General features: G+C 39.9%; 1 protein-coding gene across 2 annotated transcripts in view; it reads left to right on the top strand.

The window, feature by feature from the left end:
* The window catches only part of nbeaa (neurobeachin a), a 1,069,212-nt gene that overhangs the window by 241,489 nt on the left and 814,173 nt on the right, over positions 1-13,550 (top strand). For both annotated transcript variants that reach the window (XM_041199054.1, XM_041199053.1), the window contains exon 19: positions 3,161-3,242. In XM_041199054.1, the coding sequence (XP_041054988.1) occupies positions 3,161-3,242 (82 nt within the window). The remainder of the gene's footprint in view (positions 1-3,160; positions 3,243-13,550) is intronic.

Below are 13,550 nucleotides of genomic sequence, written 5' to 3'. Positions count from 1 at the left end.
CGAGAATGGTTCCAGGGATGAGACACTTCAGTTATGAAGAAAGATTGGAGAAGTTGGGACTGTTTTCCTTGGAGAAGAGAAGGCTGAGAGGAGACTTGACAGAAGTTTTCAAAATTATGGACAGAGTAGATAGGGAGAAACTGTTCCCGCTCAAGAAACGGATCAAAAACCAGAGGGCACAGTTTTAAAGTGTTTCGCAAAAAGCAAATGCGAGGTGAGAAAAAACTTTTTCACACAGCGAGTAGTTAGGGTTTGGAAACGTGGTGGAGGCAGGCTCAATTGAGGCATTCAAGACGGCTTTGGATGATTGTCTAAATAGAAACCATGTGCACGGTTATGGGGAAAAGGCTGGAGATTGGCACGAAGTTAAAATGCTCAGAGAGCCGGTGTAGACACGAAGGGCTGAATGGTTGCCTCCTACACCGTAACAATTCTGTGATTTAAAGTATGTATTTCACTGGCGATCATGTGGATGATTATTATTAGCTCCTGAACTGGCCCAGCAAGCAACTTGTGTTTTTAATGCAATTATTATAGCAACTTGGCATCAACAATGAATGCGTTCCAGCACTAGTTATAAACAGAGCAGTAGAAAAATTTGAGGTGTCTGCTATGTCCCACTGTATCACTTGAAAGGCAGGAAATGCTTGCTGTTAGGCCAGTACTGATAGTTTAAAGTTATTAGATTCATTTACAGATTAATTAAAGCACAGAAACTAAATGAAACAGCAAATATTGAATCAATACAACACTTAAATAGTCCATAATAGATTAAATACCCTTTTTGAATTTAGTCCTTGGAGTCTGATAAGTGTCAGGTGAAAAATTCAGCTAGATTTGATGTTGAAGTGATGGCACAGATCTCAGTACTTCTATGGAATTTGGTTTTCCTACGAGAGCTAAAACTTATGTGAGAGTTTCTCAGTAATTATCCAATTGAAAAACCTCAAGACAGAGCTATCAGTCTTACAAAAGCTACAGCTGCAGGAAACATTGCATAGAATAATGATTATCAGGTGCTTAACGGTCACCCAGGATCAGCTGAAGAGGGTATCAATAAACCTTGAAATGATATAATAATTGTTCTTCATTTTGATTTTTTTCTAAATGGATAGAAAATTAAAAAAAACAGAAGCTAGAAACAGATTTATGGACAATAGTACAAACTATCCTGCACTCTGTCTTCATAGAACCTTGGTAGTCAACACAGTGTTTAAATACAAAATCCAGACTGTAATATGTATTGTAGTTAAATAACTTTAGGAGTTGCACGTGGCATTCGTGCACCTCTATTTGGAGAACTTAAAATACTTCTACGACGTATGACTCATATCAGATTTTACAAGTTAATGTTCCACACATTATATTACTGTCAAATAGAAATGTGTATTTCCAATAATTGTATATTAGAATATGTGTGATGGAGTAGCACGGAATAATTCCATTGCAACATAACTTTTGATGTTATCCTTTCCATACCATACGTTAGGAAAAGTATACATCAAGATGTTATGAACTTCTCTCCCCCATTAAAGTTTACAGTTGGTTGTTATGCTCTACCTAAGCTAATTGTGCTCCCATTTATGTTTTGATTTCTAACTTTCATTGATCAACAAACCTATTCCTCACTGTACACTATGGCTTACTCTTATCAAAAACAGATTTTATCTTGGTCAGGGTAGTTGGAAGGATAGGAAAGTATTTAGGTTTTGAAGTTTGGTTGTCTACTGTTGTTTAACCATTGCTAGTCAAGAACATTGAAAATACCGTCATGGTAGTATAAGCATAGGAAAGGGAAGTCTTTTGTTTCTGGATGTAAAGTGTACTGAAGGGATGGGCAATATTATGGTCAAGTTGCAAAGCTTAATTACCTAATAGTTCACTTCATTTTTGGATTACTTCAGTTGAGAATGAGAAGGACTGATTCTAAAAGATTTATGTCTGTAAAGTATGTGGTTGTTAACTAGATAAAAACCTTCATCTGTTAAACTTGTATATACATTGAGATAGATCTCAATGAACCACAATTAAAGCGGTGTTCATAGAAACCATGTGGACTGAATAAAACCAATAGAAAATACTTTGAAATTACTTTCCCACCCAAGAGGGAATTGAAATTGTTAATTAGTGTAGAATAGAAGGGACCTGATCTGTTCATGACATTCAGAGAGAAAAATCTCAAGCTATACCTCATAACAAAAGTGATCCCCATGAGACATACCTCCCAGTTTAGATGGCAAAGTTGTATTCCTATATGAATGTTGAACTTGTTTCCAAGAATGCAAATCTGTGCAACAAAGAACCTAATGGCCTGGATTTTTTTCTCAGCAGCATATGATCAGTATTTGCCATGACAGCTTCCTGCAGAGTTTTGGTGGGTTTGTTTATCAGCAGAAATTTCTTCTAATCTGGCATCTTTTAAAGTCTGCATCCTCTACAGGGGATCTGTGGTGGCTGTGAACAAGGCAAGCAGCAGCAAGATTCTTAACCAATCAGACTGAAGCATTCTCACTGAGACATTTGGAGTCTAAACCAGAAAATATGAAGCAGGAAATATGAATTAGAGTTAAAAGATGTATAGTAAACTAAATAAAGATTTGAGAGGCGAATGGGATTTAGGGAAAGATAGAAAAGAAAAAAACAGAAAAAAACATTTATTTCAATTCTTTAAATATCCAACACTAATTTTCTTCTGTGGAAATGAGACTCCATACTCAGAAAATTATTTTTTTTAGGCAAGAGAGGTTGTTCAGTAATTTCTCAAAACTTACTCTCCTGAATGCACCAGCCCTGTGTTTATCAGCCATTTTTATTGTGGCACCAGTGGGAAAATACGGCAAGTTCACATTGTTTCACTCATTTCAATACTAAGCCTATCGGTGAGGACTGCAACAGCGCACCCTCCAGAGGAGCATGATAGCAACTCTGATAGAATCTTAATCAGTATCTCTGATAGCAACTTAATGGATTTCTGCTTTTAACTGTGAATGAGCTTTCTCCAGATTTCTTCCATTATGACAGTGGGCGCTGATAGCCTCACCGTTACTCTCATTGCAAGTTCCAGGCCAATGTTAGGAAAATTGTAGATACTGTGGATACTGCATGAAGGTTTGCTTGCTACTGTGAAGGATTTTATTCACGCCTTTTACTTTTTGTTTAGATTTTGACTGAACAAGTGTGCACACAGGTTGTTCATAAGCCTCATCCAGAACCTGACTCAACAGTAAAAATTCAAAATCCAAGTAAGTTTTAGCATTTATTCATGCAATCCTTTGAATACAGATATAGTACAACTGTAGAACAGCATTGACAGGGGCCTGGATGACTATAACTTGATGAAATCTTAATGTACATTGAAGGTCTGTTTACAGACTATATTATGCATAGTTGTAAAATAAAGAAAGCAGCATGGTATATGCTATACTCCTTTTGTTAAAGTGCAACATGAATTTACATATGTTGATTTACAGTTATAGGAAATGAGCAAACAGAATAGTTAGAAAATTATTTTCCCCAATTGCATTTCAAAGTTAAGGCTCCTATGTTGTTCCCTTTAATTTGCCTGGTGCTGTGGTATGAAAGTTTGGATAAAAACAATGTAATATCAATTATAAATTTAAAATCAAGAAATACGTGAGATATATAATTTAGTACCTCCAAAAGTACACTTGACTGAGCACATCCATCAACATAAACTCCAACAAGTACTTGGATGTGTACTGAATAGTGTATGAAAGGGTTTTGAAGTTCTAACTGTGAGGGATGAAAAAGTCATATTTTGAATTTACTTTCAATGTTGTAGCTCTTGACAATAATGTAAAAATTTACAAGCCAGGCAAGTAGTTTATTCTGACTGAAGTTATACTACAGAAACTGTTCTCAGACTGGAATTTCAGAATTTATGGCCTATCATGGATGTAGAACAATAAAGGAATGAAAATATTTATTTAGCTGTATGTCCACTAAGAAATGTTATACTGTGGAATGACAAGAGTCTCTGAAACAGAATGCAAAATATGAAGCATACCTGAAGAGACTGGATAATGACTACAGTATGGATAGACTACATAAAATAACTGTAATGTACTATTCAAAGCAAATATTACCAAATTGAATTTCAGCAAAGCTATAGAACTTGAAACAGCAATTTTAGCAATCATCACTTTGCAATGTAACTTGATCACAAATATTTTAAGTATATTTTACTACTAAAAATAACTTGGCAATATTTTGTACTGATGGAAATTTGTGTTAAGTCAGAGTGGATTGATGGCCATTTTAATCTGCATTTTAGTAATTTTTACTATGATCTCCAGATTTTGTTTTTGTGTTCTGTTTTTCTGATATTCTCCTGATATTCTTCTGATGTTCTCGAATTTAACATAAAAAAACAAGAAAGACTTACCATTTGTTTTGAATTACTGCTAACTTTACATATCAATAAGTTGCAGGCAGAATTTACTCTCACTTGATTTAAGTATCACTGGCTAGTTTGAAATGGATTTAGATTTTCTTTATTTCTTTATTTTGGTGTTAATTTAATAGTACACCTTGTGAGCAATGTTTCACTTGATTTCCTAATGACAAGGTAAATTGAATGAGGAAGTACTAATGTTGGAACCAAGGCAATGCAGTAGGAGCTGCTCATAATTTTATTTTTCTGTCATTAGAATCTCTGATCAGGAGCTGATCAGCATGCTTGATAAGTCTCCAAATAAAATTAAGAAATTTTTTAAAGTAGAGTTTCTGTTTTTCTGATAATGGTACACTTTCACCATAGAGTATATTGTATTAACTTCGATGTAGTTTAGCAAGTAATAAGATGAGGGCTCATATGTTTGTACAGATTTAATTCTTGCAAATTACCAGAACAGAATATTAGTAGGCTCTCAAGAATGGACCACCGTATTAATTTGTGGAGTTATCTGGAATTAAGTGGAAAGAGTTCTAGCACCCTGACTCTTTCTCCAAGTTCCAAGGAAGCGCCAGGTTAGTTGGTTAATCATTATCAATGTCTTGGAATGCTGCTAGGTTCAGAGGTGAGAGCCCATGATGTCAAGGCCTCATTTGACCAAATGTGGCATCAAGGAGCCTTAACAAAACTGGAGTCACTGGGAATCGGGGCGGGGGAAGAACTCTTCAGTGATTGGAGTCATACCTAACACAAAGGAAGGTGTTTGTGGTTGTTGGAGGTCAGTCATCTCAGCTCCAGGACATCACTGCAGGAGTTACTCAGGTAGTGTCCTAGGCCCAAACATCTTCAGCTGCTTCATCAATGACCTTCCTTCCATCATAAATTCAGAAGTGGGGATGTTCGCTGATGATTGCACAATGTTCACCATTCGTGACTCCTCAGATACTGAAGCAGTCCATGTCCAAATGCAGCAAGACCTGGACAATGTCCAGGCTTGGGCTGACAAGTGGCAGGTAACATTTGTGCCACACAAGTGCCAGGCAATGACCATCTCCGACAAGAGAGAATCTAACCATCCTCCCTTGATGTTCAATGGCATTACCATCACAGAATTCCCCGCTATCAACATCCTGAGGGATGGTTACCATTGACCAGAAACTGAACTGGATAAATACTATGGCTACAAGAGCAGGTCAGAGGCTAGGAATCCTGCGATCAGTAACTCACCTCCCGACTCCCCAAAGCCTGTCCACCATCTACAAGGCACAAATCAGGAGTGTAATGGAATACTCCCCACTTGACTGGATAGTGCAGCTCCCACAGCGCTGAAAATGCTTGACCCATTCAGGACAAAGTCTGCTTGATTGGCACCACATCCAGGATTTACTCCCTCCACCACCGACGAAGAGTAGCAGCAGTGTGTACCATCTACAAGATGCACTGCAGGAACTCATCAAGGCTCCTTAGACAGCACCTTCCAAATCCACGGCCACTACCTCCTGGAAAGACAAGGGCAGCAGATGGGAACACCACCACCTGGAAGTTCCCCTCCAAGTCACTCACCATCCTGACTTAGAAACATATCGCTTTCCTTCACTGTCAGTGGGTCAAAATCCTGGAACTCCCTTCCTAACAGCACTGTTGGTGCACCTGCACCACATGTTCAAGAAGGCAGCTCACCACCACCCTCTCAATGGCAACTAGGCATGGGTAATAAATGCTGTTCCAGTCAGCAAAGTCCACACACCCTGAATGAGTGAAAAAAAGTGTAAGGCCCAGCGGATTGGACTAAATTCCAAACTCCGACTTGTCATTGTGCAGCCTGTTTGAGCAATAAAAAAACTCTAGTACGAATTGGTCGAACCTATGTAAAATATTTCCTGAAAAGGAAAGCCACCAAAATTGACCTTTGATCGCAATTCAATATGTCTGCTGTCTCATCATTTTCCTTAATCTGTTCCAAAAATAAATTTGCCTCTTGAACTCATTTATGCTATACATTCCAAAGACTTTCATTGGAACTTGTTCCACACACTTAAACTCCATTATACAAATGGCTTTAGCCTGACGTCACTACCTACTCCGAACTTCCTTTCTCATGTCAAGGAAAGTTCTTGGATCTTTCTCAAGTCTCTTCATACTCTTGAAAACTTAATTTAGGTTAACTTAAACTTGCCCACTTAATTAAGAAAGCCAGTTAGCTCCCTTAACACTTCTTCATAATTTAGATTTCCAAGAGCTGCTAAATGTTTCAATAATATTGTTTCTGTTATTATCTGACCAGAAATAAAAAAAAACTTTCATTTATATAGAGCCTTTTGCAACCTCATGATGTTCCAGCACACATTACAAGCAGTGATGTACTCTTGGAGTGTAGTCACTGAAGTGTAGGAAATATGGCAGTGAATTTGTGCACTGTAAGTTCCCATAAGCAGCAGTTAAATAAATTGCCAGATTGTCTGTTTGTTAGATGTTGGTGGGTGGTTAAATAATGACCAGAGCACCAGGGAGAACTCCCTTTCTCTTTGAATAGTGCCATGGGACCTTTGCAACCACCTCAGAGGACAGACACCCTGCACTGTCAGGCTGGATTATGTGCACAGGTCCCTGGAATGCGGTTTAAACCCACAGCCTTCGTAACTCAGAGGTCAAGAGTGCTACCACTGAGCTACAACAGATACTGGACATAAGTATTCCAAATGAGTCTAACAAATGCCTTATATAATGATATTACAACCTATTATGATATTAATGCTTCAAGAATGCAACCAATTCCTTATTTTCCTTTCTTCAACTGCAGACCAGCACTGGTCTTTCAGTTTGCTAAGTTTGTCCACAGTATCCCCTAGATCCCTTTGCTGATTTGTGCACTGTAATGTGAAATGTGTATTTCCTTTTTTGGTTTTTTGCTGTCATACTATTTCACATTGAGTTGCATGCAACCAAAAGATCAAAGTATTTCTGTATGTGGTTACATTGTTTCTCAATGTTTGCTTTTCATTTCAAATTTGGAGTTTTTGCTCATAAGATCATTGCTCAAATCAGTAAATTGTGGCACTTGATAAGTAATATAATTACCAATTCACTTCCCTTGTTAACTTATTCTGCAACTTGATATAGTGAACATTCATTCCTTTAATAACAATATGCGTTTGTAAAGCTCCAAGCCAAAAATCCTGGAATTCCCTTCCTATCAGCACGGTGGGTGTGCCTATACCAAATGGATGCAGCTGTTCAAGAAAGTGGCTCACCATCACCACCTCAAGGCCAATTAGGGATGGGCAATAAATGCTGGCTGAGTCAGGGACACCCTGTGAAAGAATAAAAAAAAATGGAGAAATATAACAAGGAACTTTACAGATGTGTAAGGGAAAACACGCGACAAGCCAAGTAAAGGTCAAGAGGATGACCGAAAGAAGTGGGCATGAAGAGAATATTAAAAACGGATAGAACAGAAGAGAGGCTCCAGTGAGTGTGCCCTAAGCATCTGAAGGCACAGCTGTTAATTGTGAGCCAGCACAGATAAGTTTGGGGTGGGAGGGGGTGTGAATATGATTCACAAGAGGCCAAAAGCAGATGAATTGAGAATCCTGGGGAGGGTTAGGGAGTGGGGATTGTCATAAGGCTGAATGAGGTTAATGATAGTTACCAAGGATTAGAATGCACATTTGAAGTTTTGGGGTAGCTGGGACTCAGCATAAGTCACCAGGATAAGAGTGATGGATGAGTTAGATTTTATGCGGAATTTTATCTAAACAGACCTGCACGTAATGGGAAGACTAATAGTGGGCTGGGAAGCTGCTTGCCTTCTCAATGGGTTTTGCTCAGCATGGCATTAGCGTCCCACTTTCGGATTTGACACACTTCCTCACTCTATTAGTGAAGGATACCTAATTAAGAAGATTCCAGCAAGGGTCAGAATAGCTGCAGGAAACCTTGATTGTGAAGGTATGTGGTGGCAAATAAATGAAAGGAAGACATGGGAAGGCTGGCCTGCCCCAGATCTCTGACCCTTACCTGGAAGTCATGCTGAAGGTGATGAGGGCCAGAAGGGATGGACTGTTTCCTGAGGGACAGGAGGAACTGAACATACATGAAAGTCATGGAGGCTTGTCAGCTACAGGTGTGTCGTGTCCAGGATCTGGATACAGTGATGGAAAAGCTTTAATTTGGTAAGGAAAGGTAAATGGCATACCACTCGAGGTGGCATCCATCAATTTTTGACTTGCTTAGCATTCGCTTGCACAACACACCTCTGGCTGGTGCACCTTGCAGTTCTGTACATTCTTTTCTCTCCAGGCACCTGCTCAAACCTCCATTTGCACAGCCAATACTCGTTCTCGTCTTCTTCTTAGTGCTATCTTGCACCCATCCCTCACTGTCGACCTCTGGAAATGTTCTCACACCATTCTTAGTACACATTCCACTTCTCACCTTCATAACTCTCTGGTTTCTTTCACTGCAGGAGAAAAGCGTGCACAGGGGGAGGCACAGAACCAAGGCTACAGCCACATTGGATGAAGGGGGAAAGTCACCTGGTGCAAGAATGTCTTCATTCTTAACCCAATTGATGACTATTTGAAAAATGGTTTGTCAAAATACCAGTGTCTTGTCTGTGCAGGCTTTCTGCAGCAGCAGCTCAACTGGTCCCACCCCCCCCTGCTTTTTCTCTGCCGCCCTGCAAACTTTTCCTCTTCAGTTACTTATCCAATTCTCTTTTGAAAGCCCAGTTTGAGTCTGCCTCTACCATGGCCGCAGGCATTGCATTCTCGACCCTAAGCGCTCACTGCATAAAAAGGTTTTTCATCATGTTGTCTTTGGTTCTTTTGCTGTTTACCTTAAATCAATGACCTCTAGTTCTGAACTCTTTTGCCAATTGGGAATAATTTCTCCCTCTCTACTCTGTCCAAACCTCTCATGAATTTGATCACCTCTATCTAATCTCCTCTCAACCTTGACTTCTCTAAGGAGAACAACCCCAACTTCTCCAATCTATCCATGTAACTGTAGTCCTTCATCCCTGAGACCATTCTCGTAAACCTTTTCTGCATCCTCTTTAATGACTTCACAGAATTGGACACAATCCACCTGTTGTGGCCGAACCAATCTTTTATAAATGTTCATTGTAACTTGCTTACTTTTGTACTCTCTGTGTTTATTTATAAAATCCAGGATCCCAAAAGCCTTGTTAATTGCTTTTTCAACCTCTCCTGCCACTTTCAACGATTTATGTACATGTATCCCCAGTTCTTGCACCCCTTTACAGTTGTATCCTTTATTTTATATTGCTTCTCCTAATTCACCCTACCAAAATGTGTCACTTCACACTTTTTTCTTATTCGTTCATGGTATATGGGCGTTGCTGGCTAGGCCAGCATTTATGGCCTATGCCTAATTGCCCTTAAGGTGGTGGTGCCTTCTTGAACCACTGCAGTCTGTATGTTGTAGGAATACCCATAGCGCTGCTAGGAAGGGAGATACAAACGTATGAACATATGAAATAGGAACAGAAATAGGTAATTTGTCCCCTTGAGCCTGCTCCGCCATTCAATAAGCTCAGGGCTGATCTGTTTGTGTTTCGAGTTCCCCATTCCCATTTACCCCCGATAACCATTGATTCCCTTGTCTAACAAGAGTTTATCTACTCTGCCTTAAAAATATTCAGTGCCTCCACTGCCTTCTGAGGCAGGGTTCCAAAGTCGCACAACCCTCAGAGAAAAATATTTCTCCTCATCTCTGTCCTATAAGGGTGAATTTTTATTTTAAAACAGTGCCCCTAGCTCTGGACTCGCCCACAAGGGGGAACATCCTTTCTTCCACTTTGTCAAGACCAATCAAGTCACCCCCTACTCTTCTGAACTCAAGTGGAAACAAGCACAGCCTGTCCAATCTATCCTCATAAGATAACCTGCTCATTCCAGGTATCAATCTAGACCTCCTCTGAATTTTCTCCAATGCATTTACATCCTTCCTTAAATAAGGAAACCAAAACTGCACACAGTATTCGAGATGTGATCTCACCGATGCCCTGTATAGCTGAAGCATAATGTGCTTACTTTTATGGTCAATTTCTCTTGTAATAAAGGATAGCATTCCATTAGCCTTTTGGATTACTTGCTGTACCTGCAGACTAACTTTCTGTGACTCATGCATGAGTGCGCCTGGATCCCTCTGAGAGTTGTCCTCTGTTTAAGTAACACTTTTTTTATTCTTCTTAAGTGAAAAATTCCACATTTTCTCACATTATACTTCATCTGCCCGATTTTTGCCCACTCACTCAACTTATCTATGACCGTCTGCAAACTCCTTATGTCTTCTTCACAACGTACTTTCTTACCTATCTTTGTGTTGTCTGCAAATTTAGCTACCATGCCTTCACTCCCCTCATCTAAGTCATTGATGTAAATATAACTTCTTTAATGATTGATTGTAACACCTTTTCCACAACTGACATCAAGCTAACTGGCCTATAGTTTCCTGTTTTCTGCCTCCCTCCCATTTTGAATGGAGGGCTTATATTTACTACTTTCCAGCCTGATGGAACCTTTCCAGAGCCTAGGGAATTTTGGAAAATTAACACCAACACAGCTCCTATCCCATTGGACACCTGTTTCAAGACCCTAGGATGAAGTCCATCTGGACCTGGGGACTTGTCAGCCTGCAGCTCCATCAATTTGCTCTGTACCGTCTCCCTAGTGATTGTAATTTCACCAAGTTCTTCTCTCCCTTCCACCTCCTGATTTATAGCTATTACTGGAATGTTTTTTGTATTCTCTGTAGTGAAAACAGAAGCAAAATATTTGTTTATTTCATCCTACATTTCCTTATTATCTACTATTAACTCCTATTCTCAATCCCTAGAGGACCAACACTCACTTTACCTACTCTTTTCCTATTTAAAAACCTATAGAAACTCTTGCTATCTATTTTTGCATTTCTAGCTAGCTTCCTCTCATACTTTTGCTTAACTTTTCAGTTATTCTCTGCTGTTCCTTATCTTATGCCCAATCATCTGACCTGCCACTCATTTTGCGCATTTGTATGCTTTTTCCTTTAAGTTTGGTGCTTTCCCTAACTTCTTTAGTTAACCATGGATGATGGGTCCTCCCTTTAGAATTTTTCTTTATAGCAGGAATATACTGATTGAATATTCTGAAATATCCCCTTAAATGCATGCCACTGCTTCTCTATTGATCTATCCCCTAGCCTAGTATCCCAATTCACTTCAGCTTTCATGCCCACATAGTTACCTTTATTTAAGTTTAAAATTCTAGTCCTGGACCTTACTTCTCCCTTTCAAACTGGATGTAAAAGTCAATAAAATTGCTGTTACTTAAGGATGCCTTAACTCTGTCATTAATTAATCCTGTCAAGTTACACAATACCATGTCTAATATAACCTGCAAGCTGGTTGGTTCCAGAACGTGCTGCTCTAATAAACAGTCTTGAAAGCAGTTTATATGTAGATTCAAGTCACCCTTGATTATTGGCATCCCTTTATCACAAGCATCCAATATTTCTTGTCTACTTTGTCCTATATTGTGCTTACTGTTGTAGGCCACTCCTACTAGTGACTTCTTTCCCTTACTATTCCTCATCTCCACCTAAACTGATCCTACATCCTGATCTCCTGAAGGAAGGTCATTTCTAACTCTTGCACAAATGCCAACCTTGCTACGTTGCTACCCCTCCACCTTTATCCTCATTTCCTATTCTTCTTGAAGATCACATACCCCTCAATATTTCGGACTCAAACCCTGTTATCTTGCAGCCAGGTCTCTGTAATGGCTGTCGGATCATATTTATTTACTTGAATGTGCCTTATCAATTTGTTTACTTTGTTATGAATGCTACATGCATTCGGATACAGAGCTTTTAGTTGAATCTTTTTGTTATCTTTGTGACATCTAGTTTTAATTCTTTGTGCATTTTTAGGTTCCTTCTCTCTGTCCCTTCCTGCCATTGTCTCACCCTCATTTCCCATATTACTATTTTCCTCTCTTACCTCGTCTCTACTCTTTGATATACTACATCTTTCCACATTTAAAACCCTCTCTGCATCCCTCGTGCGGTTCGCAAGAACACAGGTCAGAGCCTGGTTCAGATGTAGACCACCCCAATGGTAGAGCCCCCAATTTCCCCAGCACTGGTGCCAGTGCTCCACAAACTGGAACCCACTTCTCTCACACCAGTATTTGAGCCACGTACCCTATGCCAATTTGCACGCGGCTCAGGTAATAATCCAGAGATTATAACCTTTAAAATTCTGCTTTTCAATTTTGTGCCTAGCTCCTCATATGGTTCTACTACGTCATTGGTATCTATAGGGACCATGACAACTGGATCCTCCCCCTCCTACTGCAAGTTCCTATCCTGAGCAGATGTCCTCCAAGCCCTGGCACTTGGCAGGCAACACAGCCGTCTGCATTCTTGTTCTTTGCTACAGAGAAGTGTCAATCCCCCTCACCATACTGTCTCCTACTACCACTACATTCCTTTTTGCTCCCCTCACTTGAATGGCTTCCTGTATCAAAGTGCCGTGGTCAGTTTGCTCATTTACCCTGTAGCCCTTGCTTTAATCCAAACAAACTGAGAGGACCTCAAACCTATTGGACAATTGCAGATCTCCTGCCCTCTGGGACCTCTTGCCTCATTTGCAGCCGCGCCTTCCTGTCCCTGACCACTGACCAAATCAGAAGACCCTACGTATGTGGTGTGACTGCCTCCTGATACAAAGCATCCAGATAACTTTCCCCCTTCCTCATGTGTCGCAGAGTCTGCAGCTCAGCCTTCAGTTCAAGGACTCTGAGCCGAAGTTCCTCAAGCCGCAAGCAAACACTGCAGATGTTTTGCCCTGGATCAGTGTTATCCAGGTGCCCACATACTTCAGCCTTGACATGTCACATTTCTTGCCATCCTTACTGTGTTTTAAACAACTACTTGATTTTATTAATTACTTATCCGTGCTGCTTTTTAAATATATTTTATTAACTTTACCACCAATCTGTGTACTATGTTAAACCTTGGGGATAGAATAGAACTTAACCACTTACCAGGTCCTCACCATACGGCTAGCTTCTTGCCCTGTACTAGAGCAAGAGCCAATTCCTATGGGGTGAGAAAGATAGAAAAAGGA

The sequence above is a fragment of the Carcharodon carcharias genome, chromosome 11 (genome assembly GCF_017639515.1).
Source record: "Carcharodon carcharias isolate sCarCar2 chromosome 11, sCarCar2.pri, whole genome shotgun sequence".
NCBI classification, from domain to species: domain Eukaryota; kingdom Metazoa; phylum Chordata; class Chondrichthyes; order Lamniformes; family Lamnidae; genus Carcharodon; species Carcharodon carcharias.
The sequence above is the reverse complement of the archived record's forward strand: the minus strand, read 5'-3'. Positions and strand labels throughout refer to the sequence as shown.